General features: G+C 43.2%; 2 protein-coding genes across 2 annotated transcripts in view; one reads left to right on the top strand and one right to left on the bottom strand.

The window, feature by feature from the left end:
* angpt2a (angiopoietin 2a) overlaps positions 1 to 21,628 on the top strand; it is a 93,286-nt gene extending 71,658 nt beyond the window's left edge. Inside the window, exons 7-9 of the mRNA XM_078398905.1 lie at positions 1,249 to 1,415; positions 10,977 to 11,107; positions 21,180 to 21,628. Of these exons, the coding sequence (XP_078255031.1) occupies positions 1,249 to 1,415; positions 10,977 to 11,107; positions 21,180 to 21,340 (459 nt within the window). The 3' untranslated portion in view covers positions 21,341 to 21,628. The remainder of the gene's footprint in view (positions 1 to 1,248; positions 1,416 to 10,976; positions 11,108 to 21,179) is intronic.
* LOC144593840 (microcephalin-like) overlaps positions 1 to 24,566 on the bottom strand; it is a 145,655-nt gene that overhangs the window by 106,800 nt on the left and 14,289 nt on the right.

Consider the following 24,566-nt stretch of genomic DNA (forward strand, 5'->3'; position numbering starts at 1 on the left):
TACAGATGTTGATTGTGTTGGAATGAAATGCAACAGATGTTAATTGGATAGAAAATATGTGCAACTGGTGTTAACTGTGTTCGGCGAGGGCACGACAGATGTAATTTGTGCTAAATGGCGTACTACAGATGTTAAAAAAGTGTTGAAACAGCGTGCCATAGATGTTGAGTTGGAACAATGTGCTACAGATGTTAATTGCAGTGGAACTGTGTGCTACAGATGTTATGTTGGAATGGCACGCTATCTATATACTAAAACTCTCGTTTGTTATCTTGTTTGTGACTGAACTTCAGCCAAAACGGTACACGATAGCATGACAATTTTAAGCCCACCTTACTCACCATTGTCACTTTAGTGATAATGCAATTAGTTTTATTGAAATCGGTGTTATATTTTTAAAGTTATTCACATTTTTAAGTTTAAAAGGAGGGGAGGGGGAGGGGAGGAGGGAGGGAGGGGGGAAGAGGGGAGTGGGGGAGGAGAGGGGAGGGGGGGTTGAGGAGAGAGGGGGAGGGGGAGGGGGGAGGGGAGGGAGGGGAGGGAGGGGGAGGGGGGGGAAGGGGGAGGGGGGTGGGGGGGGGGGGGAAGGGGGGGGAAGGGGGTGCTGCACCAATGGAGGAGAGGTTTGTGCCCAACGGGTCCACTTGGTCTAGTAGATGTTAATTATGTTGGAATCGAGTGCTACAAATCTTAATTGTGATGGATCAGTGTGCTGCAGATGTTAATTGTATTGGAACAGTGTGCTGCAGATGTTGTGTTGAAATGATGTGCTACAGATGTTATTTGCTTTGGAACAAATGCTCTATGTGTTAACTGTGTTGCAATGGCTTGCTGCAGATGTTGTGTATGGAATGGTGTTGCTGCAGATATGAATTGCGTTAGAAGTGTGCCGCAGATGTTAATTGCATTGGGATAGAGTGCAACAGATGCTAATTGCAATTGGATGGTGTGCGGTGGGTATTAATTGTGTTGGAATGGTGTGCCTTTAAAGAAGAAATTGCGGGTTCTTGATTAAAGGTCACGGGGTGAAGACAGGAGAATGGGGTTGGGAGGAAAAAAATATATCAGCCATGATTGAATGGCGGAGTAGACTCAATGGGTTGAATTGCCCAATTCTGCTTCTATGTTTTATGGAAGGGATAAACGCAGAATCCATTAGGCACATCAATGGCTTTCTGGCTAAAAACTATGGAACATTTTTTCACTACAAATGTTCACTTGCACTAAGATGATGTTATTGCTTCATAGGGATTTGGTGACCCTGCTGGGGAACACTGGTTGGGAAACGAATTTATCTATCAAATGGCCAAACAAAAGAACTATGCTCTTCGGATCCAAATGAGAGATTGGGATGCTAACGAAGCCTTTTCATTGTACAACCAATTCTACTTGGATAGCGAAGCACAAAAATACAAGTAGGTATTTTAAATAAAGCTTCTTTTGAACCGATGTGGAGGTACTTTGCATTTTACGCGGGGGTTACATACTTGAAAAACATTGTGTAATTTTAAAAGCGCATACGTTACACATATACATGACTAAAGTCTTCAGTCTGAAGAAGGGTCTCGACCCGAAACGTCACCCATTCCTTCTCCTCAGAGATGCTGCCTGACCCACTGAGTTACTCCAGCATTTTGTGTCTACCTTCGATTTAAACCAGCATCTGCAGTTTTTTTCCCTCCACGACTACTCTGCCAGGTGAGAATGCAAGCGAGTTATTCCACAAAGACAAGCGCGTAAATCAGGCTTCGGTATTAAATGCACAAGCGCATTATTTCAAAAACGCATAAATCAATCGCGTGTCAAACGCAAGGTCTACGTTTAATCATCAATTAAAAAAAACGTTTCTGTATTTGTAATGAGCATGTTCAAGAACGCCATTTCTTCTTTAAATCGATAAAGTGATATTTTGAAATAATCACCGGTTCTATTCCAATTAGCGAAATAATGAATTGTTGCAACGTGTGAATATTGTAAATTCATAGCCCAAAACTGCATATCTGCTTCTGGATGGAAAAGCAAGTCATAGCAAAATGAAAATATGGTGATATTTATGCAATGGCCATCACATAGCCAATACCAAGTCTGATTTTAAAGATACACAGCAGATAACGGCCATTCAGCCGACCGAGTACGGTCATTCAGCCGACATACACTGGCACTATCCTCCACACTAGCACTATCCTCCACACTAGGAACAAGTTTACAATTTTACCAAAGCCAATTAACCTACAAACCTGTATGTTTTTGGAGCGTGGGAGGAAACCGGAGCACCCGGAGAAAACCTACGCAGTCACAGAGGGAATGTACAAAACTCCATATAGACAGCACCCAGAGTCAGGATCCATCCTGGGAATCTGGCGCTGTGAGGTCGCAACTCTACCACTGCACCACCCTCTGAGTGTCATTTATTTAATTATTAGTTAATGGACAATGCTGTATTCAAAAAGTACTATGTTTCTAAACCTATATCAGTGGTCAAATTTCAAAATCACTCTGGTGTCAACATAGCATTTTGAAGCCTTTGGACACATGAAATACATAAATGTATCCATTAGTTTAGTTTAGTGTCGAGATACAGCGTGGAAACAAGCCATTCAGCCCTCTGAGTCCGCTCTGACCAGAGATCCTCGCACACGAGCACTCTCCTACACATTAGGGACAATTTACTGAAGCCAATTAACCTACAAACCTGTACGGGTTTGGAGTGTGGGAGAAAATCGGAGCACCCGGAGGAAACCCACATGGTCACGGGAGGAATGTACAAGCTCCGTACAGACAGCACCCATTGTCAGGATTGAACCCGGATCTCTGGCGCTGTGAAGCAGCAACTCTACCCGTCGTAGGGCCCTATATCTGCCCTAAATCAATGTGCAAATGTCGTGTTAGCAAGATTTCCAATGCTAATGAGAACAATGTTAAAACACAGTTTAATTTTTCATGTTACATAATATAAACTGAGCATCCTCACTGAGGACAGCTTGTTCGTGTAACATTGGTCACATATTTTGGACAAGGATATATCACATTAGTGGCAAGGAGCAGATTTGATGTACTGCCTTTACAGCTCTCAGCACGCCTTTCCATTCCTGACCCAAAGGGTTCCGACCCGAAACGTCACCTTTCCATGTTCTCCCGGGATGCTGCCTGACCCGCCCAGCTACTCCAGCACTCTGTCTCTCTTTTTTTCCCATTCCAAAGTTGCATTGTGTTCACTCGCTCTGAAATCTGAATGCTGCTTTCAGGTCGAAGTACTAGATGCTAAGATTGTAAATAATACATGATTTTATTACAAATATTACATCTGGTTTTGCTACTGGAACAGCTTGAAGATGAGAGGGGCAAAGTTTAAAGTAGATGTGCTGGGCGTGTTTTGTCTTAAATACAGGGGATGGTGAGTGCCTGGGACACTCTGCTGCACATGGTGGTTGAGGCAGATATCATAGTGGCATTTAAGAGACTTTTGGATAGGTTGCCATCTCCCAGTTGCCAAATGTTTTAACCCCTCCTTCCCATTCCCATCCTGACCTTTCTGTCCTGGGCTTCCTCAACTGTCAGGGTGAGGCCAAATGCATATTGGAGGAACAGCAACTCATATTTCGCTTGGGCAGCTTGCAATCCAGCGGTATTAATATCGATTTCACTAACTTTAAGTAACCCTTGCATTCCATCTCTCTCCGTCTCTCCTCCACCCTCGTCGTTTATCTAGTTTTACTGTCATCCTGCTTAGATTCACTCTTTTGTACCCATTCGTTTTCGCCTTCTCCACAGCCAACAATGGACCATTGTGGGCTCCACCTTTCCTTGATCATCGTTGCTGGCTTTGATTTGTCCTTTTCATACCTTTCATTTATTTGTTCTCTGTACACATTTTCATACCTCTAGTTTCCCTCTCATGAGGTCATAAGTGATAGGAGTAGAATTAGGCCATTCAGCCCATCAAGTCTACTCCGCCATTCAATCATGGCTGATCTATCTCTCCCTCCTAACCCCATTCTTCTGCCTTCTCCCCATAACCTGTGGGTTTCCCATGACACTCAGTCTGAAGAAGCATCTCAACTGAAATTTCATCTAGTTCTTTTCTCCAGAGATGCCGCCAAGCCGTTGAGTTACTCTGGCATTTTATGTCTGCCTTCCATGCTACAGATGTGATTTGTGATGAAATGATGTGCTACAGATGTTAATTGAGTTGGAACAGGTGTTGAGTTGGAACGGAGAGCTATGCATTTGTCGGAAATGGAGGGGTATTGGTTTTGTGCAGGCAGATAAGAGATGGTCTTGGCACCATGTTTGGCACAGACATTGTGGGCCGAAGGGCCTGTTCTTGTGCTGTACTGTACGTTCTAACTATTGAGCCACAGGAGGGAATTGGCTCAGTGGCCGTTGTACAGATTTGAAGGCCTCAGGAGAGATTAAACGTCGAGCTGGCACTGGGAGAAGGAACCCGCGAATCACTGCCGCACTCCATACAATCAACACAATCACACCCTTGCAAGAGGAATAACGAGCAGCAGCTACGGAGCGCAGTTTACAAAGGGCAATTCTCCAAATGGGCACGCTCGCTCGCATGCAATTAGGCAAACATCCAAACCAAGCTCGAAGCAAATATTCCAAGATGGCTGATTAAAATCTTGGTGAAAGAGGCAGATATTTAGCAGGGGCTCTGAGGGAGCGGAGAAGCGAGAAGGGTACATGTCAATAGGTGCAAGGTATCCCACAGCAAAAGATGCAGACAAAGTGCTGCATGGGGGCGGGTGGGGGTAGAAGGTCGCCTTTTACTTATGGAAGCGCTGCATTAAACTAAAAACACAATCATAAACAATTTTTCATACAATCTATGACAACATTGATATCTCAATATGGTTTTACAACTGACAGAAGCAGTTTCCTCCCTTTGTGTGAAAGCAGTTAAGTGTTGCTGCATAAGGCACGATTCCAAACAAAACAGTTTATTAGCCTTGTCCCCACCATCAAAAAATGCACCTTATAACCTGTCGTGCGGTGTAAACTGCATCAATAACAATTACACTTTTAACCCACGTAAGTTGAAGCTCCGGTGGAAGGTTGTGCTATGTTGTCCGACATCCAAGCTAAATATATTTTCATCTGGAAACAATTATTTATCTTGAGGGCTTTGGAAAGATTCTGTTTTGTAGCACAATATTTGTCAAATTAAACTGCAATTTCTGCAAGTAGGTCATGACGATTACATGTTCATGTAAACTCAAGCATTAAGTAAACGAATACTTCCTCTTGAACATGGATTTTACACATGACAATTAATGATTTTACCATTTACGGCAGCGGTAGATCTACTGCCTTGCAGCGCCAGAGGCCGGGATTCAATCCCGACTACGGGTGCTGTCTGTATGGAGTTTGTACGTTCTCTCTGTTGCTGCATGGGTTTACTATGGGTGCTCCTGTTTCCTCCCACACTCCAAAGACGTACAGGTTTGTAAGTTAATTGGCTTGGTACAAATGTAAATTGTCCCTAGTGCGTGTAAGATAGTGTTAATGTGCGGACACGGTGGGCCAAAGGGTCTGTTTCCATTCTGTGTCTCTAAACTAAACTAAACCAGTTCATTCGGCAAAATCTGATCATTTGCCAATGACCTGAAGTTAAAAGGCTTAGATTAATCCATCCATTTACCTATAAACTGGACTGCTGTATCCTGCAGAAGACTCCCAGCATGCTCTGTGGAGCCGAACGACTGGCAGGCCACCAAGTGCAGCCCGGTGAATGCATTGCTGAGAATCAAGAGGGACCCAATGGTGCTGCCGGGAACAAGAGGGACCTGGCGTGGGGGGACCGCCGAGAACAAGAGGGACCCGGCGTGGGGGGGACCGCCGAGAACAAGAGGGACCTGGTGTAGGGGGACCGCCGAGAACAAGAGGGACCCGGCGTGGGGGGACCACCGAGAACAAGAGGGACCCGGTGTGGGGGGGACCGCCGAGAACAAGAGGGACCCGGTGTGGGGGGCACCGCCGAGAACAAGAGGGACTCGGCGTGGAGGGACTGCTGAGAACCATTGGGAACTGCCGGGAACTATGAGAGACCCAGTGGGCTGCTGCGTGTGGCAGTGGGCCTGGTTTGCCGCTGTGAGAAGTTAAGACTGCAGTAAGAACTTTTGAAAATTTGTCGGCGTCAGAAACATGGTGACTTTTTGTGTACTGCCTCGGTGAAGTCTGCTGTTTGATTTTACTGGATTGTGTGCAAAAACAAAGAATTTCACTTTACCAAGGTACAAGTGACAATAAAGTCTCATTGAGCTTTGAGATCATTGTATGGTAGAAACAAAGGTTTGCAGATGTTGGTTAATACACAAAAGGACACAAAGTGTTGGAGTAACTCAGCCGGTCAATGAACCATCTGCAGGATGCACCACTGCAACTCACGGAGATTCCTTAGATAGCACCTTCCAAACTCAGGACTTCTACCAGCTAGAAGGATGAGTGCAGCAAAATCATGGGAATACCACCAGGTGAAAGTTCCCCTTCAAGCCTCATGCCATCCTGACTTGGAAATGCATTATTGTTCCTTCAACTTCGCTCAGTCGAAACCCTGAACCGACGCCTGTAGGGGGAGCCACCAAGCTGATCCCCCGCGGCCAAACGCAAGACCCGATGGACTACAACCTCCAATTAAGCTCCAAACTACACAGACTTGGGGGGCATTGCTTTTGTCTTTGCACAATTATTGTTTGTTTTTTCATATATATGCTGACCATTTTTTATTTATTATGGTGCTTAGAGAGTACTATGTTTACATATCTGTCGTGCTGTTGGAACTATGAATTTCATTGTTCCTTTTCGGGACATATGACAATAAAACACTCTTGACTCTTGAGAGTAACCAGGGAAGGGCAATTAAATGCTGGCTCAGGCTGCAAAGCCCACACACCTTGAATGAATTAAAAACACCTGTAACAGAAACAATAATCTTGCAAATGTGATGAACGTTAATATTCAGCGCCAAGCCTTTGAGGTTTTTCACAGAAGCATTTCATGAAATCAGTGGGAAACAATCAACCACAGTGTTTAGTGAGCATCAACCGACAGCTCTGCATCATATCATATCATCATATCATATCATATCATATATATACAGCCGGAAACAGGCCTTTTCGGCCCTCCAAGTCCGTGCCGCCCAGTGATCCCCGTACATTAACCCTATCCTACACCCACTAGGGACAATTTTTTACATTTTACCCAGCCAATTAACCTACATACCTGTACGTCTTTGGAGTGTGGGAGGAAACCGAAGATCTCGGAGTAAACCCACGCAGGTCACGGGGAGAACGTACAAACTCCTTACAGTGCAGCACCCGTAGTCAGGATCGAACCTGAGTCTCCGGCGCTGCATTCGCTGTAAAGCAGCAACTCTACCGCTGCGCTACCGTGCCGCCCATGAAATGAGGATTTCAGCAGCTTTGATCTCAAGTCAACTGCGCTCTTTTCTGAGAATAGATAAGATAAACTGCGCAAATACTGACTAAGTTACTCTTCATTAATGTTAAGTTTAGTTTAATTTAGAGATACAGCGCAGAAACAGGCCCTTCGGCCCAGCGAGTCCACACCGACCAGCGATCCCTGCACATTTACACTATCCTGCACACACGAAGGATAATCTACAATTATACCAAGCCAAGTAACCTACAAACCTGTACACCGTTGGTGTGTGGGAGGAAACCAGAGCACCCAGAGAAAACCATGCAGGTCACGGGGAGAATGTACAAACTTCGTACAGGCATCACCCGTAGTCAGGATCCAACCCGGGTCCCTGGTGCTGAAAGGCAGAAACCCTACCACTGCGCCACCGTGGCCCATTCAAGCCAGCATCTGCAGTTCCTTGTTTCTACAGTCACACTCATCTTGGTTTACAATTAATGCAACTTTAAAGTTGTAAACTTTTTTTCCAAAATACAATTTCTGCAAGCTTCGTTTGTTGCTGATAATAAAACGGTTGCTAACTTATTTAAGATGAGCACAAAGGAAAATTAGTAATGCACGGTGTTCGCCCCTCTCTTGAAAATGGACATTTAAAAAAATCAAATTAATTCAATGACCTTGAGTATCAAGAGGGTCAAGAGGGAGAGTCAAGAGTGTTTTATTGTTATGTGTCCCAAACAAAATAATGAAATTATTACTTATAGCAGCACAACAGAAAATGTTAATGTAGTACTCTGTGAACAATATTACAAACAGAAATAAGTCATATATATATATGACTTATTTCTGTTTGTAATATTGTTCACAGAGTACTACATTAATATTTTCTGTTGTGTTGCTATAAGTAATAATTTCATTATTTTGTTGTTTGATTTATGTATATAAATGATAAATGTATATAATATATAATATATATATATTATAATGTATATAAATGATATATGTATATTTTATTTATATATATATATAATATACACACACATATCTACACACACGCACACACATATATACATATACTACACACACGCACACATATATATACGTACACTACACACATACTAAATGTCAGAGGGCTTGAGCAAAAGGGAAAGGTTGAGCAGGCTAGGGCTCTATTCCTTGCAGAGCAGGAGGATGAGGGGTGATCCTATATAGGTGTACAATATCAAGAGAGGAATAAATCGGGTAGATGCACAGAGTTTCACGTCCAGAATAGGGGAATTGAGAAATAGAGGACACAGGTTTAAGGAAAGATTTAACAAGTACTTATTACCCATGAGGGGTAACTTTCTCATGCAAAAGGTGGTGGGTGTATGGAACGAGCTGCCGGAGGAGGTTGTTGAACGAGGTACTATCGCAACGTTTAAGAGCCATTTAGACAAGTACATGGATAGGACAGGTTTAGAGGGATATGGGCCACATGCAGGCAGGTAGGTGGGACTAATGTAGATGGGACATGTTGGCCGGTGTGGGCAAGTTGGGCCGAAGGGCCTGTTTCCACACTGTAAGACTGTGTGACTATAATAACTAATTGCAAGAGCAATTTCAGTGACCTTTGAACAAAGTGGTAAAAGAAAGCTGCCAAGTACAACGTTATTTACCTTCTAACATTACCTTTTCTGTAAACATATAATGGAGCAGGCTTATCAGTAGTTAAATATACTGCCGGCTTTACTCTTGGCAATGTCAGTTGAACTAAATAAAAAGTTTCCCACAATAATTTTATTCGGTTCAATTAGATGTCTTAAAGCGATCCAAAAGCAACACATGAAATTAAAAACAGATATAGAATGAACTGAACTACTCTCAATCCTGGAATATTACATCATTAAATCACTTCTGCAAAGTGGAAATTCAGTAAAGTATGAACCTCGTGCTTCACCGTTCATTGGTCCTGGGGCGGGCCGTAACCAAGGGCAATACGAGTGTGCAACTGTTAATGAATCTCTCAATTATCATGAACATCATAATTGCAATGAAGCTCAAAGATTGTAACAGAGTAAGAGTGCACTGAAACTGGTCCTATGAGCCTGGCTCATATCCCTCTAAAACTGTCCTTTCCATGTGCCTATCCAAGATAGACACAAAATGGTGGAGTAACTCAGCGGGACAGGCAGCATCTCTGGATGGAAGGAATGGGTGACGTATTGGGTTGAGACCCTTCTTCAGCATCTGCAGTTCCTTCCTATCCAAGTGTCTTCTTAATTTTGATATTGTACCTGCCTCATCTCGCAGCTCATTCCACATTCCCATCACACACTGTGTGGAAAAAGCTGCCACTGAGGTTCCTATTAAATCTCTCCCCTCTCACCTTAAACCTGTGACCTCTAGTCTTTGATTATCCTACATGCACGGAGGCGCAGCAGTCGAGTTGCTGCCTTACAGCGCCAGAGACCCAGGTTTAATCCCGACCACGGTTGCTGCCTGTACGGAGTTTGTGCGTTCTCCCCGTGACCTGCGTGGGTTTTCTCCGGGTGCTCCGGTTTCCTCCCACACTCCAAAGATGCACAGGTTTGTAGGTTAATTGGCTTCAGTAAAATTGTAAATTGTCCCTGGTGTGCAGGATACTGTTCATTCACGGAGATCGGTGGTCTGCGCGGACTCAGTGGGCTGAAGGGCCTTTTTCCGCGCTGTATCTCTAAACTAAATTAAGCCTTGCGGAAAAAGACTCATGTGCACTCACCCTATCTATTCCCCCCTATGATTTTATACACCTCTATAAGATCACTCCTCTGTCTCCTGCACCCCAAGGTATAAAATCCCAGCCTGCCCCACCTCCCCCAAAAGCCCAGGCCCTCGAGACATGGCAACAAACACATAAATCTTCTGTACATCCTTTCCAGCTTAATGACATCTTTCCTACAGCAGGTTGACCAAAACAAATAATATTAATAATATGAAGTAATTTAAATTAAATGATAAAAAATAATATCTGAATAAGGGTTCTGACCTGAAACGTCACCTATCCATTTTCTGCAGAGGTAGACAAAATGTTGGAGTAACTTAGCGGGACAGGCAGCATCTCTGGAGAGAAGGAATGCTCCAGAGAGAGAAGGGTGCGAGGAGGAGAACTTCTTCCAAATAGGCATACCTTGAGGTGATTTGGCAGTGGAGCAGACAAAATGTGTAGGAAGGAACTGCAGTTGCAAGTTTACACCAAAGATACACACAAAATACTCAAGTAACTCAGTGGGTCAGGCAGCATCTCTGGAGAGAAGGAATGGGTGACGTTTCGGGTCGTGATCCCTCTTCAGACGCTGTCTGACCCACTGTTACTCCAGCATATTGTGTTTATCTTTGGTATAAACCAGCATCTGAAAGTTCATTTTTATTAAATGAAATTAACGATCAAGTTCTTTCAAAAATTATCCTACAAATTATAATACAAGATTAATGTTGACCAGGGTGCTGCCTGTACTCGTTACGGGTTCACAGGTGGGCAATGCACGCCACCGGGGATGTGTTTTTTGTTTAAAAGTTAAATGGACAAAAAAAGTAACCACATTTTCGCTAATGTATTCCTTCTACAGAATACATCTTAAAGGTTATGGTGGAACAGCAGGCAAGATAAGCAGCCTCAGCCAAATAGGAAATTGTTTTAGCACAAAGGATGCAGACAATGACAAATGCATTTGCAAATGCTCACATATGGCGTCAGGAGGTAAGGAGGAAAATTTGTCTCTTCTGCTTACTTTTATAATGAATGATACACTGGATGGTACGTCACAGTTGGGAAGTGTACAATGGGGTCAAGATGAGTGGCCAGAAACGTCAGTCAGGACCAGTGGATTTATGATAGATAACCTCCTGTTTCATTTATAAACAAAGAACTACACATGCTGGTTTATATCAAATATAGACACAAAGTGCTGGAGTAACTCAGCGGGTCGGGCAGCATCTCTGGAGAAAAAGGGTGGGTGACGTTTTGGGTCGGGACCCGTCCTGAGACTGGAGTAACTCAACTGGTCAGGCAGCATCTCTGGAGAAAAAGGATGGGTGACATTTTAAGTCAGCACCCTTCTTCAGTCTGAACAAGGCATAAAACATCACCCATTCATTTCTCCCGAGATGCAGCCTGAGCCATTGAGTTACTCCAACACTTGTGTCCATCTTCTTTTTCATTTCCTGAAATTCCAGAAATTTACCTGCGCTTTAGGATCATCTTGGGCAACGTTTAAAGGAGATGTGTGGGACAATTTTTTTTTAGCCGTGGGTGATGAGTGTATGGAACGCACTGTCAGGGGTAGTGGTTCAGGTAGATATGAAAGAGGCATTCAAGGGAATTTTGGATAGGCATGTGGGAATGGAGGGATATGGATATGGATTGTGCACAGGTAGTTAAGAGATGGTCTCGGTATCATTGTGGGCCGAAGAGCCTGTTCTTATGCTGTACTTTATGTTCTAGTTATCAGAATTTAATCTGTTTATAAGTAAGCAGATTTTTTTGTGAATTAACTCAAATTATATTTTTATTTGATCAGTATCTACAAAATTGTCTCATCCTTTGCCATGTTTGGAGGGGGGAGACCAAATTCCACAATTGCAATGATTTCCCCCCCAAAATTAGTTCTGCTTGCTGAAGTACAGGCTTGGTCAAGCACTTCCAAAATATTTACCTTGTCAAGCTGAAAGATAGGTTTGGCAAGGTTCTGTAATTGGAAGTGGCAACGTTATTTAGCATAAGCTGTTACTTTGCAGGTTAGCATATAAGGATTTATGCCTGAAAACAAGGAAGAAATATATATTTTTTGTTCAATTTAGTCTAGATATATAACGCAACACTGAGTTCACGACAACCAGCGATCACCCAGCACACTAGTTCTATCCTAGACACTAGGGACAATTTACAAACTTTACCGAAGCCAATTAACCTACAAACCTGTACGTTTTTGTAGTGTGGGAGGAAACCGGAGCACCTGGAGAAAACACTTGCAGTCATGGGGAGAACGTAAAAACTGTGTAGAGACAGCATTCGTAGTCAGGATTGAACACGGGTGTCTGGTGTTGTAAGGCAGCAGCTCTACCTCTTGCAAGAATGTCTCTTGCTATCTACTTTGCTATCTAATTTCCCCAGTGTGGGACAAATAAAGGAATATATTATTATTACCTCTGTGCCACCCTTGGAACTAGCAACGTTAATTATTATAAACTGATATAAACTGCTACTTTGCAGCTTGGCATATAAGGATTTATGCCTGAAAACATGGCACAAATATTTGCAGATTCTCTCTCACTAAAATACATTTCAGTTTTTGCAGTGAGTGCAGAGATATTCTGATGGGTTGCTCCAGTCAGGGTTTAACCACCCAATTAAACTGAACCTCTTTGCTTTGACCAAGCCGCAGCTGAGTTTATTTTGTGAAACTGATTTTTTGCTGTTGGCTTGATTTATAGTTTAGTTCAGTTATGCAATCTGTGCTGCATCTTGATGGAACCAGTCTGTTGCTGAAGGTTCTCCTCATGTTGACCAGTGTGGCATGGAGGGAGGGAGCTGTATTGTCCAAAATGCTCCGCAGTTTGAGGAGTCAAGGAAAGGTGGAGCCCACAATGTGTAGGAAAGAACTGCAGGTGCTGGTTTAAATCGAAGGTAGGCACAAAATGCTGGAGTAACTCAGCGGGACAGGCAGCATCTCTGGAGAGAAGGAATGGGTGATGTTTCGGGTCGAGATCCTTCTTGAAGAAGGGTCTCGACTCGAAGCATCACCCATTCTTTCGCTCCTGAGATGCTGCCTGTACGCACTGAGTTACTCCAGCATTTTGTGAAGCCCACAATAGCCCATTGTTGGTTGTGGAAGAGGTGATAACAAAGGGATACAAGGATGCGAACAGCAGGTGAGTCTGAAGAAGGGTTTCGAACCAAAACTTTACCTATTCCTTTTCTCCAGAGATTCTGCCTGACCCGCTGAGTTACTCCAGCATTTGTGTGTCTCCATTTACTCCTATTTGGTTCATATCTAAACCATTCCTATCCAGGTTCCTGTTCAAGTATCTTTTACATGCTGTTATAGCACCTGCCTCAACTTCCACTTCTGGCAGCTCGTTCCAAAAACCCACCATCCTCTGAGTGAAAAATTTCCCCCTCAGTTTCCTATTAAATCTTTTCCTTTGACACCAAATAAAGCCTTCAAGTTAAAGGTCTCACTCAAACCAAGGCACCCAAAACATCATCACCTTTACCAGAGAGCATCAGTGTCAATAAATGCATCACCCTTACAAACAACAATGACCAAAATATAACGGCAGTTTATAACTTCCCCCATTTAATGGTTAAGCAGGTTATAACTTCCCCCATTTAATGGCTGTAGTAAGTGCGATGGAATAAATGTGTCTCACATTATTAATTTAACTCTGGTACAATAATAGATTACCTTTGAGGTTCTGATTAGAACCAGTCCCAAAAGAAGGATATGTTCTTTTAAAAAGCTGCTTTTACAATTTACCTAGACTCAAAAGTAGGACGGCACGGTGGCGCAGCAGCAGATTTGCCGGGTTCGATCCTGACAATGAGTGCTTTGCCTACGGAGTTTGTATGTTTTCACCATGACAGTGTGGGTTTTCTCCGGGTGCACTGGTTTCCTCCCACATCCCAAAGACGTGCGGGTTTGTAGGTTAATTGGCTTCTGTAAAATGTCCCTAGCGTGGTTTGGGTAAAGCTAGTATGTGGGGTGATCACTGGTCAGTTTGGTCTTGTTGGGCCAAAGGGCTTTTTTTCCCACGTTATATCTCTAAACTAAATTAAACTAAAGCTAAACAGATCATTATTGAAATGGACAAGTCTTCATTTTCAGGACCACTGTTTTTTGCTCTATTTTAGTTTGAGATACAGCACTCAAACTAAAATAGAGCAAAAAACAGTGGTCCTGAAAATGAAGACTTGTCCATTTCAATAATGATCTGTTTAGCTTGGAATAAAGTGTAGTGTGAGGGTGATTATAGAATATTAAAAGGCAGTGGTGTGCTTTAAAAGACAGGAGTGGATTTCAGGAGCACCAATCCACTCCTGTCTTTTAAAGCACACCACTGCCTTTTAATATTCTATAATCACCCTCACACTACACTTTATTCCAAGATAACCCAACATACAAGCTTATTAACGAGGAAAAAGAGTTGATTACTTAGTCCCCTCAAGCCTGCTCTAGCTTTTAATAAAATGATGGCTGATTTGATTGTAATCTCTACTCCACAGTAATCACTCATCACCTTCCTCAAGACTCTGCCTGAAAATATTCATTAAATATAGAACAGTACAACACAGGAATGGGCCCTTTGGGCCAGAATGTTTGTGGTGAACATGATGCTAAATTAAACTGAGCTCCTCAGCCTGCACAAGATCCATACCCCTCCATTTTGTGCATTTCCATGTGCCTATCTAAATGCCTCTTAAACGTCACGATCATATCTGCCTCCACCACCATCCCTAACTATGCATTCCAGGCTTCCACAACTCTCTGTGCAAAAAAACTGGCCCCGCAAATCTCCACGAAACATTCCCCCTCTCACCTTGCACCTGAGCCCTCCAGTGTTGGACATGGGTTTCAGTAAGAGTTCCATACACTAATGTCTCTTGGGGGAAAAAAAAGTCGCCTCACCTGTCTTAAATTTAGTACCCATTATTATTTTTTAAATGTGGCAGTATGGTGGTGCAGCAGTAGAGTTGTTGCCTTACAGCACCAGAGACCTGAGCTCGATAGGCACCACGGGCGCTGTCTGATCGAGTTTGATGTTCTCCCCATGATCTGCGTGGGTTTTCTCCGGGTGCTCCAGTTTCCTCCCACACTCCAAAGACATGCATGTTTCTGGCTAATTGCCTTGGTGAAATTGTAAATTGCCCCTCGTGTATGTCGGAGAGTGTTAGTGGGCGGGGATTGCGGTTGAGTGGGGATCGCTGGTGCACGCGGTCTCGGTGGGCCAAAGGGCCTGTTTCCGCGCTGTATCTCTAAACTAAACATGGCCCCTAGTTCTGGATTCTACCGCAAAAAGATAGGTCATCTTCACATCCATCCAACCGACCCCTCAGGAATTGTTTCAATCAAATAATCCAGTTCTGACAAAGGGTCTTTGACCTAAACAATCATATATTTCTCTTCCCACAGATGTGGCCTGATCTGCTGAGTATTTCCAGCATGTTCTGTTTTTACATTCGATATCCCGCATCTGCAGTTCTTTTGATTTTCAACACTTAATCCTGTCCAAACTTCACGGCAAATGGAGATTGATTTCACAATTGTGAAGCACAGTGTGTTGTCAAATACAGGAAATCATACAAATCAAATTTAAGGTTAACTTCATTGCTTTAATCATCACAAGCATGTCAAACTAGATTATCTTCAGAACACTAGCCTGGGAATTTCAGATTCAATTGGTGTCAAATGTCTCCGCAGCAAAAACGAAGGTGGCCTTTCAAAGTCTGAATTCTAAATATCTGCTGGTCGTGTTAAACCCAGAGAGAACATCCAGAGCGATCTAGTTTTCAACTAACTGTGTAAAAAAGGAACTGCAGATGCTGGTTTATACCGAAGGTAGACACAAAGTGCTGGAGTAACTCAGTTGGTCAGGCATTATCAGGAGAAGGAGGATGGGTGACTTTTCGGGTCGGGACTCTTCTTCAACTAACTATATCAGCAGTGACTGTTGTGGTCATCAACATTTTCTGAAAACTGTGCCATCAACAATGGGGGGCACAGTGGCGCAGCTTCACAGGTTGTTGCTTCACAGCGCCAGGGACCCGGGTGCGATCCTGACCTTGAGTGCTGTCTGTGTGTGGAGTTTGTTTGTCCCCCGTGATCGCGTGGGTTTTCCCTGGGCGCTCCTGTTTCCTCCCACATCCCAAGAACATGCGGGTTTGTAAGGTTAATTGGCCCTCTGAAAACTGCCCCCTAGTGTAAAGGGAGTGGAGTAATTGGCCTCTGTGAATTGCCCGTGTTGGATGGGAAACTGGGGTAACACAGAACTAGTGTGAATGGGTGATCCGCAGTCGACGTGGGCTCGGTGGGCCATAGGGCCGGTTTCTCTTGCTGTATAGTTTAGTTTAGAGATACAGCGCGGGAACAAGCCTTTCAGCCCACCAAGGCCGTGGCGACCAACGATTCTCGCACACTAACACTATCCTACACACACTTGGGACAATTTATAATTTTACCAAGCCAATTAGCCTAGAAACTTGTATGTCTGTGGGATGTGTGAGGAAACCGGAGTTCCTGGCGAAAACCACAGGGTACAAAGTCCATACAGACAGCACCTGTAGTCAGGATCAAACCCGGGTCTCTGGCACTGTGAGGCAGCAACTCCAACGCTGCGTCATCGTGCTGGCCTATCTCTAAACTAAACAGTAAAAACATGCAACAAAAAGTAAAACTATTGCGAATGAATACCAAGACATGCTGAGAAAACATGAGCTGTGTTTGCCCTTGGATATGTTTAGTTTCACCACATTTTCCTTGGGATGCTCCTTCCCTTCACGATGTTGCAGGAATGGTCCTGGCTGTCCCATCAGCAATACCTACCTTGGGAGGTTAACCCACAGTGCCGTGCCACGCTATTTACGGCTGATCTACCAAATGCAGCACACTTCCATAATGAGATTTAGGAGGAGATCAAGCTGGTCTCAACAAGAACAATCTGTGCATTGTACATAACACTCAATATAGATTTTTTTTTCCTCCGGGTGTGTGGAGAGTTTACTCTTACACAGGGTTGTGGAAAGAGAATCAGTGCTTGCCAAGGTTGGTTTCAGAGCAGTTTTGTTGGGTAGCAATTTTAGTCTTGCTGCAAACATGACAAGTTAATGAGTGACGAGAGGTGTCACACGAAGCAAACGCTCATACTGCAGTGTGGCATAGTAGCGCAATGGTGGAGTTGCTGCCTCACAGCGCCATAGACCCAAGTTCAATCCTGACAACGAGTGATGTCAGTACGGAAAATGTCTGTTCTCCACGTGACCGTGTGAGTTTTCTCTGGCTGCTCCGGTTTCCTCCCACACTCCAAAGATGTGCAGGTTTGTAGGTTAATTGGCTTCTGCAATTTGATCCGAGTGTGTGGGATAGAACTCATGTACGGGTGATCGATGATCGGCGTGGACTCGGTGAGCCATAAGGTCTGCTTCCATGCTGTAACTCTAAATCTAAAACTAAGGCAACCTCCCTCAAAGTACCCTCCTCCTCCATCTTCCTTCTGGGGAGCTTTCCCATCTCCTGCATGCGTCCCCTCTCTCATCTTAAAGTCTGCGGTTAGAAAGAATTCAGCACAGCAGCAGTTCAGGGTTTTGATAAATGCCAGCTCCATTCTCTATCATGTACAATGTTAGATGATCATTCATCATTATTACCATTCTTTAATTAAAGCCAGGAGAATCAGGGCATACATCAACATGAAATCCCACTTAGAAATTACTGACAAGGCATTTTACATGTTGCAGATGGATGCAGTAGCTTCTCACTACTTATTCCCTTGCCGATTCTCTCAAAGTATTCGGTGGTATTTTAGCTGCTGCACTTAACTCTGTGAACATGTACGCAGCTGGTGCTGTCTTAGATTGCTGAAGGAGAGCATGCGATATTAAACAGCTAAAAACGATCAAAAACTTAAAATATCTAAAATATCTCAAACTAAAGCTAAAAACATCTGAAAACTGAACATCTTGCTGCTTCACAGCGCCAGAGACCCGGGTTCGATCCTGACTACGGGTGCTGTCTGTACAGGGTTTTTACGTTCTCCCCTTGACCGCGTGGGTTTCCTCCCACATGCCAAAGATGTTTAGGTTTGGAGATTGATTGGTCTCTGTAAATTGTTCCTAGTGTTTTGGGAGTGGGATCACATAGGTTAATTGGATTCTGAAAGTAGTTGATTGCTGGTCAGCGTGGACTCGATGGCTGAAGGGCCTGTTTTCCACAATGTAACTCGAAACAAAACTAATCACAATCTCTAAAATTAAATTAAAACAAGAGCTTATCCAACACATCAAGCTAATTTACTATTCATAGAATTTAACGTTACAGCAGATTATCCAATTAGTGTTTTACAAGAATGATCGCAGGGTGAGTGGGTTAATGTACGAGGAGCGTTTGACGGGACTGAGTTACTCGCTGGAGTTCAGAAGGTTGAGGGTGGATCACATTGAAACCTACCGAATAATGAAAGGCCTACATAGAGTAGATGTGGAGAGGATGTTTCCAGTAATGGGAGAGTCTAGGACTCGCATTAGTCTAGTGACTTGAGGGCATTGCCTCAGAATAAAAGGATGGACTTTTAGAATGGAGATGTGGAGGAATTTTTTCAGCCAGAGGGTGATGAATCTGTAGCATTCATTGCCACAGACAGCAGTGGAGGCAGTCTTTGGGTATTTTTAAGGCAGAGGTTGATAGGTTCTTGATTAGTAAGGGCGTCAAAGGTTACGGGGAGAAGGCAGGGGAATTAGGTTGAGTACAAAGGATAGATCAGCCGTGATTGAATAGCAGTGTAGACTCGATGAGCCAAATGGCCTAATTCTACTCCTATGTCTAACGGTCTTATTCGTTTTTCTGAGGAAGATTCAGTGAATATAACTGAAAGCGATTGCAGAAGACATATATGTAGACCAATTAAATTAATTATGCTCCTCTCATAGGCTTGTCAGTCGAAATTCAGCTCACAAAGCTTTCCAATCTTATGACCCAAAAATTTGATTTAATGAAGTATCATTTCCTATTGAATCTGCCTCAACCATTTCAAGCAGCTCATTAAAATCTAACTGCAAAAATAAACTTCTCATTTCACCTCTGATTCCTTAACCAATTACCTTAAATCTGCTCTCAGATTATCAATCTTCCAGCGGACAGATGTTCAAAGTTCACTCTTGCCAAAACCTCCAATGATTTTGGACACCTCCATTAAATGGTTTTGCTCTATTGATTCATTTTATTCATCTATATATATTAACAAAGCATTTAAATTATATCCACAGTATAATGAAAGGATACATTGTGCTTCCTAAGAGTGTTACCTGATTAAATCTGACAGACTCGCCTTCGAATGTATTGAAATTAATTTGGAGATGATTAGTCAATAAGAAGCTTTAACACAATGCATTTAAGTTTAAATGTCCAGTGATAAAATTGGATTAGCGTGATGAAAGAATAAGCTAATTTTATTTATGTAAGATTTATTTAATGCCTTAGGGTCACCAGCAATTAGAGTCATAGAGTCACTCAGTGTGGAAATCGGCCTTTTGGCCCAACTTGCCCACATCGACTACACTAGTCCCACCTGACTGCTTTTGGCCCATATCCCTCTGAACCTGTCCTATCCATGTAGCTGTCCAAATGTTTTTTAAACATTGCGATACTACCTGCCTCAACTACCTCCTTCAGCAACTCGTTCCATACACCCACCACCCTCTGTGTGAAATTATGTTGCCTTACTGGGCAACTGTCTCAGACTGAATAGGAGCAAGTTTGCAATCTTGGTCTCTCACATCTTGACACTCACACACTTGCCACCCCAAATGTAACCAACTGAAACCATTCAGACAGCCTCTGCTCTTACAAACCTTATCAGATACTGTAATGCTGTTATCTATCCATATCATAATGGCCACTCTATTGCTCAATACAACGATAGAAACTATTATCTTAAGTTTGAATCACAAATTTTAATAACATATTAAAAGCATTGCACATTCAAGCAGTGTCCCATTAGTGAAACTAATCTTTAAGAATGGAAACATTTACTTAAAACACCAAATAGATTTTGTAAAGTACAGATACTAGCTTAGAAAAATCCAAAAATAAAGACCCAATATGAAAAGAAAGAGCATTCATGAAGCTGCCGAGATACAGCAAACATATCTCAACCATCTTAGAGAAGAGGTGATGGTCATGCAAAATTTGATTTCACGCCACATAAATATTATTTAAAAAGTGACTGAAATTTTAGGTAAAGACACAGGTTAGAAGGAAGGTAGAAAACTACACAGATTCAGGGGAAACATCCAAGACCCAAAGACCTAATTAATTGAATGCCTTGGCTGGGCTGCTATTTGAAAAAATAAGATAAATGGGGATACAGTGTACAGGAGGCTAGAAATAGTGTGTTGGGATTAAGGTGCTGTGGGCTTGGAAATACTTTGAGATCAAATACTTAAATTTAACTCCAACCCTGAATGAATGTATACTTAATTGTCACATGTGACAAGTCACAGTGGAATTCTTTGCTTGCATCCTTGCCAAGGTATGCAATAGTCGCCCATGAAGGGCACTTGACTCCAATCCTGGTGCTGAGGCTCTGATGTCGGCCAGAGCCATAGTAGTGGGTGACTCAATAGTTAGGGGTGCAGACAGGAGATTCTGCTGCAGCAGTCGAGACTCCGGGATGGTGTGCTGCCTCCCTGGTGCCAGGGTCCAGGACATCTCGGAGTGGCTGCATGACCATCTCAAGAGCCTCAGAATAAAACGACGTTCCTTTAAGAAGGAGATGCGGAGGAATTTCTTTAGTCAGAGTGTGGTGTATGTGGAATTCATTGCCATAGACGGCTGTGGAGGCCAAGTCAATGGATATTTTGTACGGTGGAGATTGACAGATTCTTAATTGGTACGTGCATCAGGGGTTATGGGGAGAAGGCAGGAGAATGGGGTTTGAGGGGGAAAGATAAATCAGCCATGATTGAATGGCAGAATGGACTTGATGGGGCGAATGGCCTAATTCTGCTTCTAGAACTTATGAACCTATCCCATTTGATGTTTGCCTCTCTTCACTTGCAGGATGGTGGTTTGATGCTTGTGGTCCTTCCAACCTGAACGGATTATACTATTCAGCAGGGCAGAATACAAACAGATTCAATGGAATCAAATGGTACTACTGGAAAGGTTCAGGATACTCCCTGAAAGCTACTACAATGATGATCAGACCTGCTAACTTCTAATGATGGATTTCAATGGATGACTCGTTTTTTGTCAGACCAAATAATGTACAAAGACAATTTGTAGCAAATGTGTAAAGGATTCAATTACAAGCATGTTTAAAATGTTGATCAATATGTACACTACACGTTAATATTTTAACTTGCTATTTTGAAGTGAAGACAGGAATGAATGAACAGATATGGACAAAATTGCTTGTAAATCGCATTTCATCTAGTTTTGTGTTAATTCCGTTTTATGAGGTAGTTTTTTTAATTAAGCTCAACACTGAGATTAATAAAGACTTCAATGTGGCTGAATGCCTGGAAGAGAAGGTTCTTTTTTTTAATCTCCCCCAGATTTCCCTTCACAGAATCTATAAGACAAATGTTGTACATCTCAACTGGTATGTTATTAAGTGATCAATACTTAAGCTGTTTAGTTTAGTTTAGAGACATGGGATGCAGAAACAAGTCCTGGGCACACCAGGTCCGTGCCAACCAGTGATCCCTGCACACTAATACTATCCCACACACTACTTTCAGTTTTACCACGCTAATTATCCTACAAACCTGTACATCTTCGGAGTGTGGGAGGAAACCGGAGCTCGCGGAGAAAACCCACGCAGGTCACGGGTAAAATATACAAACTCTGCACAGTCAGAATTATCATATCATATCATATATATACAGCCGGAAACAGGCCTTTTCGGCCCTCCAAGTCCGTGCCGCCCAGCGATCCCCGTACATTAACACTATCCTACACCCACTAGGGACAATTTTTACAATTTTTTTTTACATTTACCCAGCCAATTAACCTACATACCTGTACGTCTTTGGAGTGTGGGAGGAAACCGAAGATCTCGGAGAAAACCCACGCAGGTCACGGGGAGAACGTACAAACTCCTTACAGTGCAGCACCCGTAGTCAGGATCGAACCTGAGTCTCCGGCGCTGCATTCGCTGTAAAGCAGCAACTCTACCGCTGCGCCACCGTGGCGCTGCAAGTTACCAACTCTACCACTGTGCCACTGCGTCGCCCCACAGTTCCCCTTTACTGATTTCAAGAGAATTTGTTCTTCTGCAGATTAATACAGATCACATTCTCCAGACAAAATGACTGGAACTTAGAAAGTCATAAATATTATTAAAACTTGTGCCATGCACGTTAAAAATGTCAGTTATTTCAAAATAATATTAGCCAGCATTAAGCCTTTGCTGATCTTGAGGTATTTTTTCTTATAGACAATAGACAATAGGTGCAGGCCATTCGGCCCTTCGAGCCAGCCATTCAATGTGATCATGGCTGATTATTCACAATCAGTACCCCGTTCCTGCCTTCTCCCCATACCCCCTGACTCCGCTATCTTTAAGAGCTCTATCGGTCCTGACCTCGGGTGCTGTCTGCGTGGAGTTCGCATGTTGTCTCTGTGACCGCATGGCTTTCCTCCGAATGCTCTGGTTTCCTCCCACATCCCAAAGACGTTCGGCTGCTGTAAATTCCCCCCAGTGTGTAGGGAGTGGATGTGAAAGTGGGATAACATGGAACTAGTGTAGACGGGTGAGCGATGGTCAGCGGGCCAAAGGGCCTGCTTCCAAGCTGTATCTTTGAATCAATCATTGGTGAACCCCAGGCTGGAGATGGTAGGGATTTTTCAAGAGATGGCAAATTTCCTTTCCCTCCATTTTCATTCAAACTATCGAGATGCTCATGCATTCGCTATAACATATTAAAATGCTTACTCAAAACTCAAAAACTACCAATGACAGACTTTCTTTTCAATTCCAAACGCAACGAGAATATTTGCTGCTGACAGCGAGAAAAGGAAGTAATGTAGAGTTTCCCGGACAGAAAAATGGCAAAGTGTAAACATAAGAATTTTGTTTAGTTTTAGTTTAGAGATACAGAGCGAAAACAGGCCCTTCGGCCCACTGAGTCCGTAACCCCGCAATCCCTGCACACTAACACTATCCTATACACACTGAGGACAATTTACATTTATACCAAGCCAATTAACCTTCAAACTTGTACGTCTTTGGAGTGTGGGAGGAAACCGAAGATCTCGGAGAAAACCCACGCAGGTCACAGAGAAAACTTGCATACTCCGTACAAACAGCACCCACAGTCAGGATCAAACAAGGGACCCGGGCTCTGGCGCTGTAAGGCAGCAACTCTACTGCTGCGCCACCGTGCCGCCCAGTTGATAGGACAAATGTTCTGAAGAGAGAACATTGCAGGCAATTTTCCCGAGTATAAGTTCCCTCGATGCACATACATTTTGAACGACCAAAGGAATTCTCAACTTGCCAAACATGACATGGAAATTTAAACATGAAAGTAAATGTCTCCATCAGAAAAGTCAATATTTCTCCTCAAAATCTTTCAGATTCTGTATACCCTTTGTTTCGTTCTGGAACGCTTAAATAAATCACTTCCAACTCCAGATAAGTATAAACATACAACGTTCATGCTAACAAACCACTATTCTCATTACCTCAACCGGAATACTGAATTGAAGGCAGATTTCAATGTTGTGGTTAATTGCAGATGATAATCAACAACAAAAGATTTAAGTGTACAAGCAGTTTCCAGTGAGAAGGAAAGCTGCATTAGATAAGCGCACCGAATAGAGATCATTTTAAGTATCTGCACACAATTACTTCAGAGAATCTTCATTTCACCACATTCTTTAAACTCCCAGTAAACTCCACAACTCCACATAAAGTGCAAAAAAAGCATGAAATCGCATGGGATCCAGGCTGAGCTAGACGACTGGGTTCAATAACATATAACATATAACATATAACAACTACAGCATGGAAACAGGCCTGTCCGGCCCTGCCAGTCCACGCCGACCATTCTCCCTGACCTAGTCTCATCTACCTGCACTCAGACCATAACCCTCCAATCCCCTCCTATCCATATACCTATCCAATTTACTCTTAAATAATAAAATCGAGCCAGCCTCCACCACTTCCACCGGAAGCCCATTCCATACAGCCACAACCCTCTGAGTAAAGAAGTTCCCCCTCATGTTACCCCTAAACCTTTGTCCCTCAATTCTGAAGCTATGTCCCCTTGTTGGAATCTTCCCCACTCTCAAAGGGAAAAGCCTACCCACGTCAACTCTGTCCGTCCCTCTCAAAATTTTAAAAACCTCTATCAAGTCCCCCCTCAACCTTCTACGCTCCAAAGAATAAAGACCCAACCTGTTCAACCTCTCTCTGTAGCCTAAGTGCTGAAACCCAGG

Source organism: Rhinoraja longicauda, chromosome 5 (assembly GCF_053455715.1).
Source record: "Rhinoraja longicauda isolate Sanriku21f chromosome 5, sRhiLon1.1, whole genome shotgun sequence".
NCBI lineage: Eukaryota > Metazoa > Chordata > Chondrichthyes > Rajiformes > Arhynchobatidae > Rhinoraja > Rhinoraja longicauda.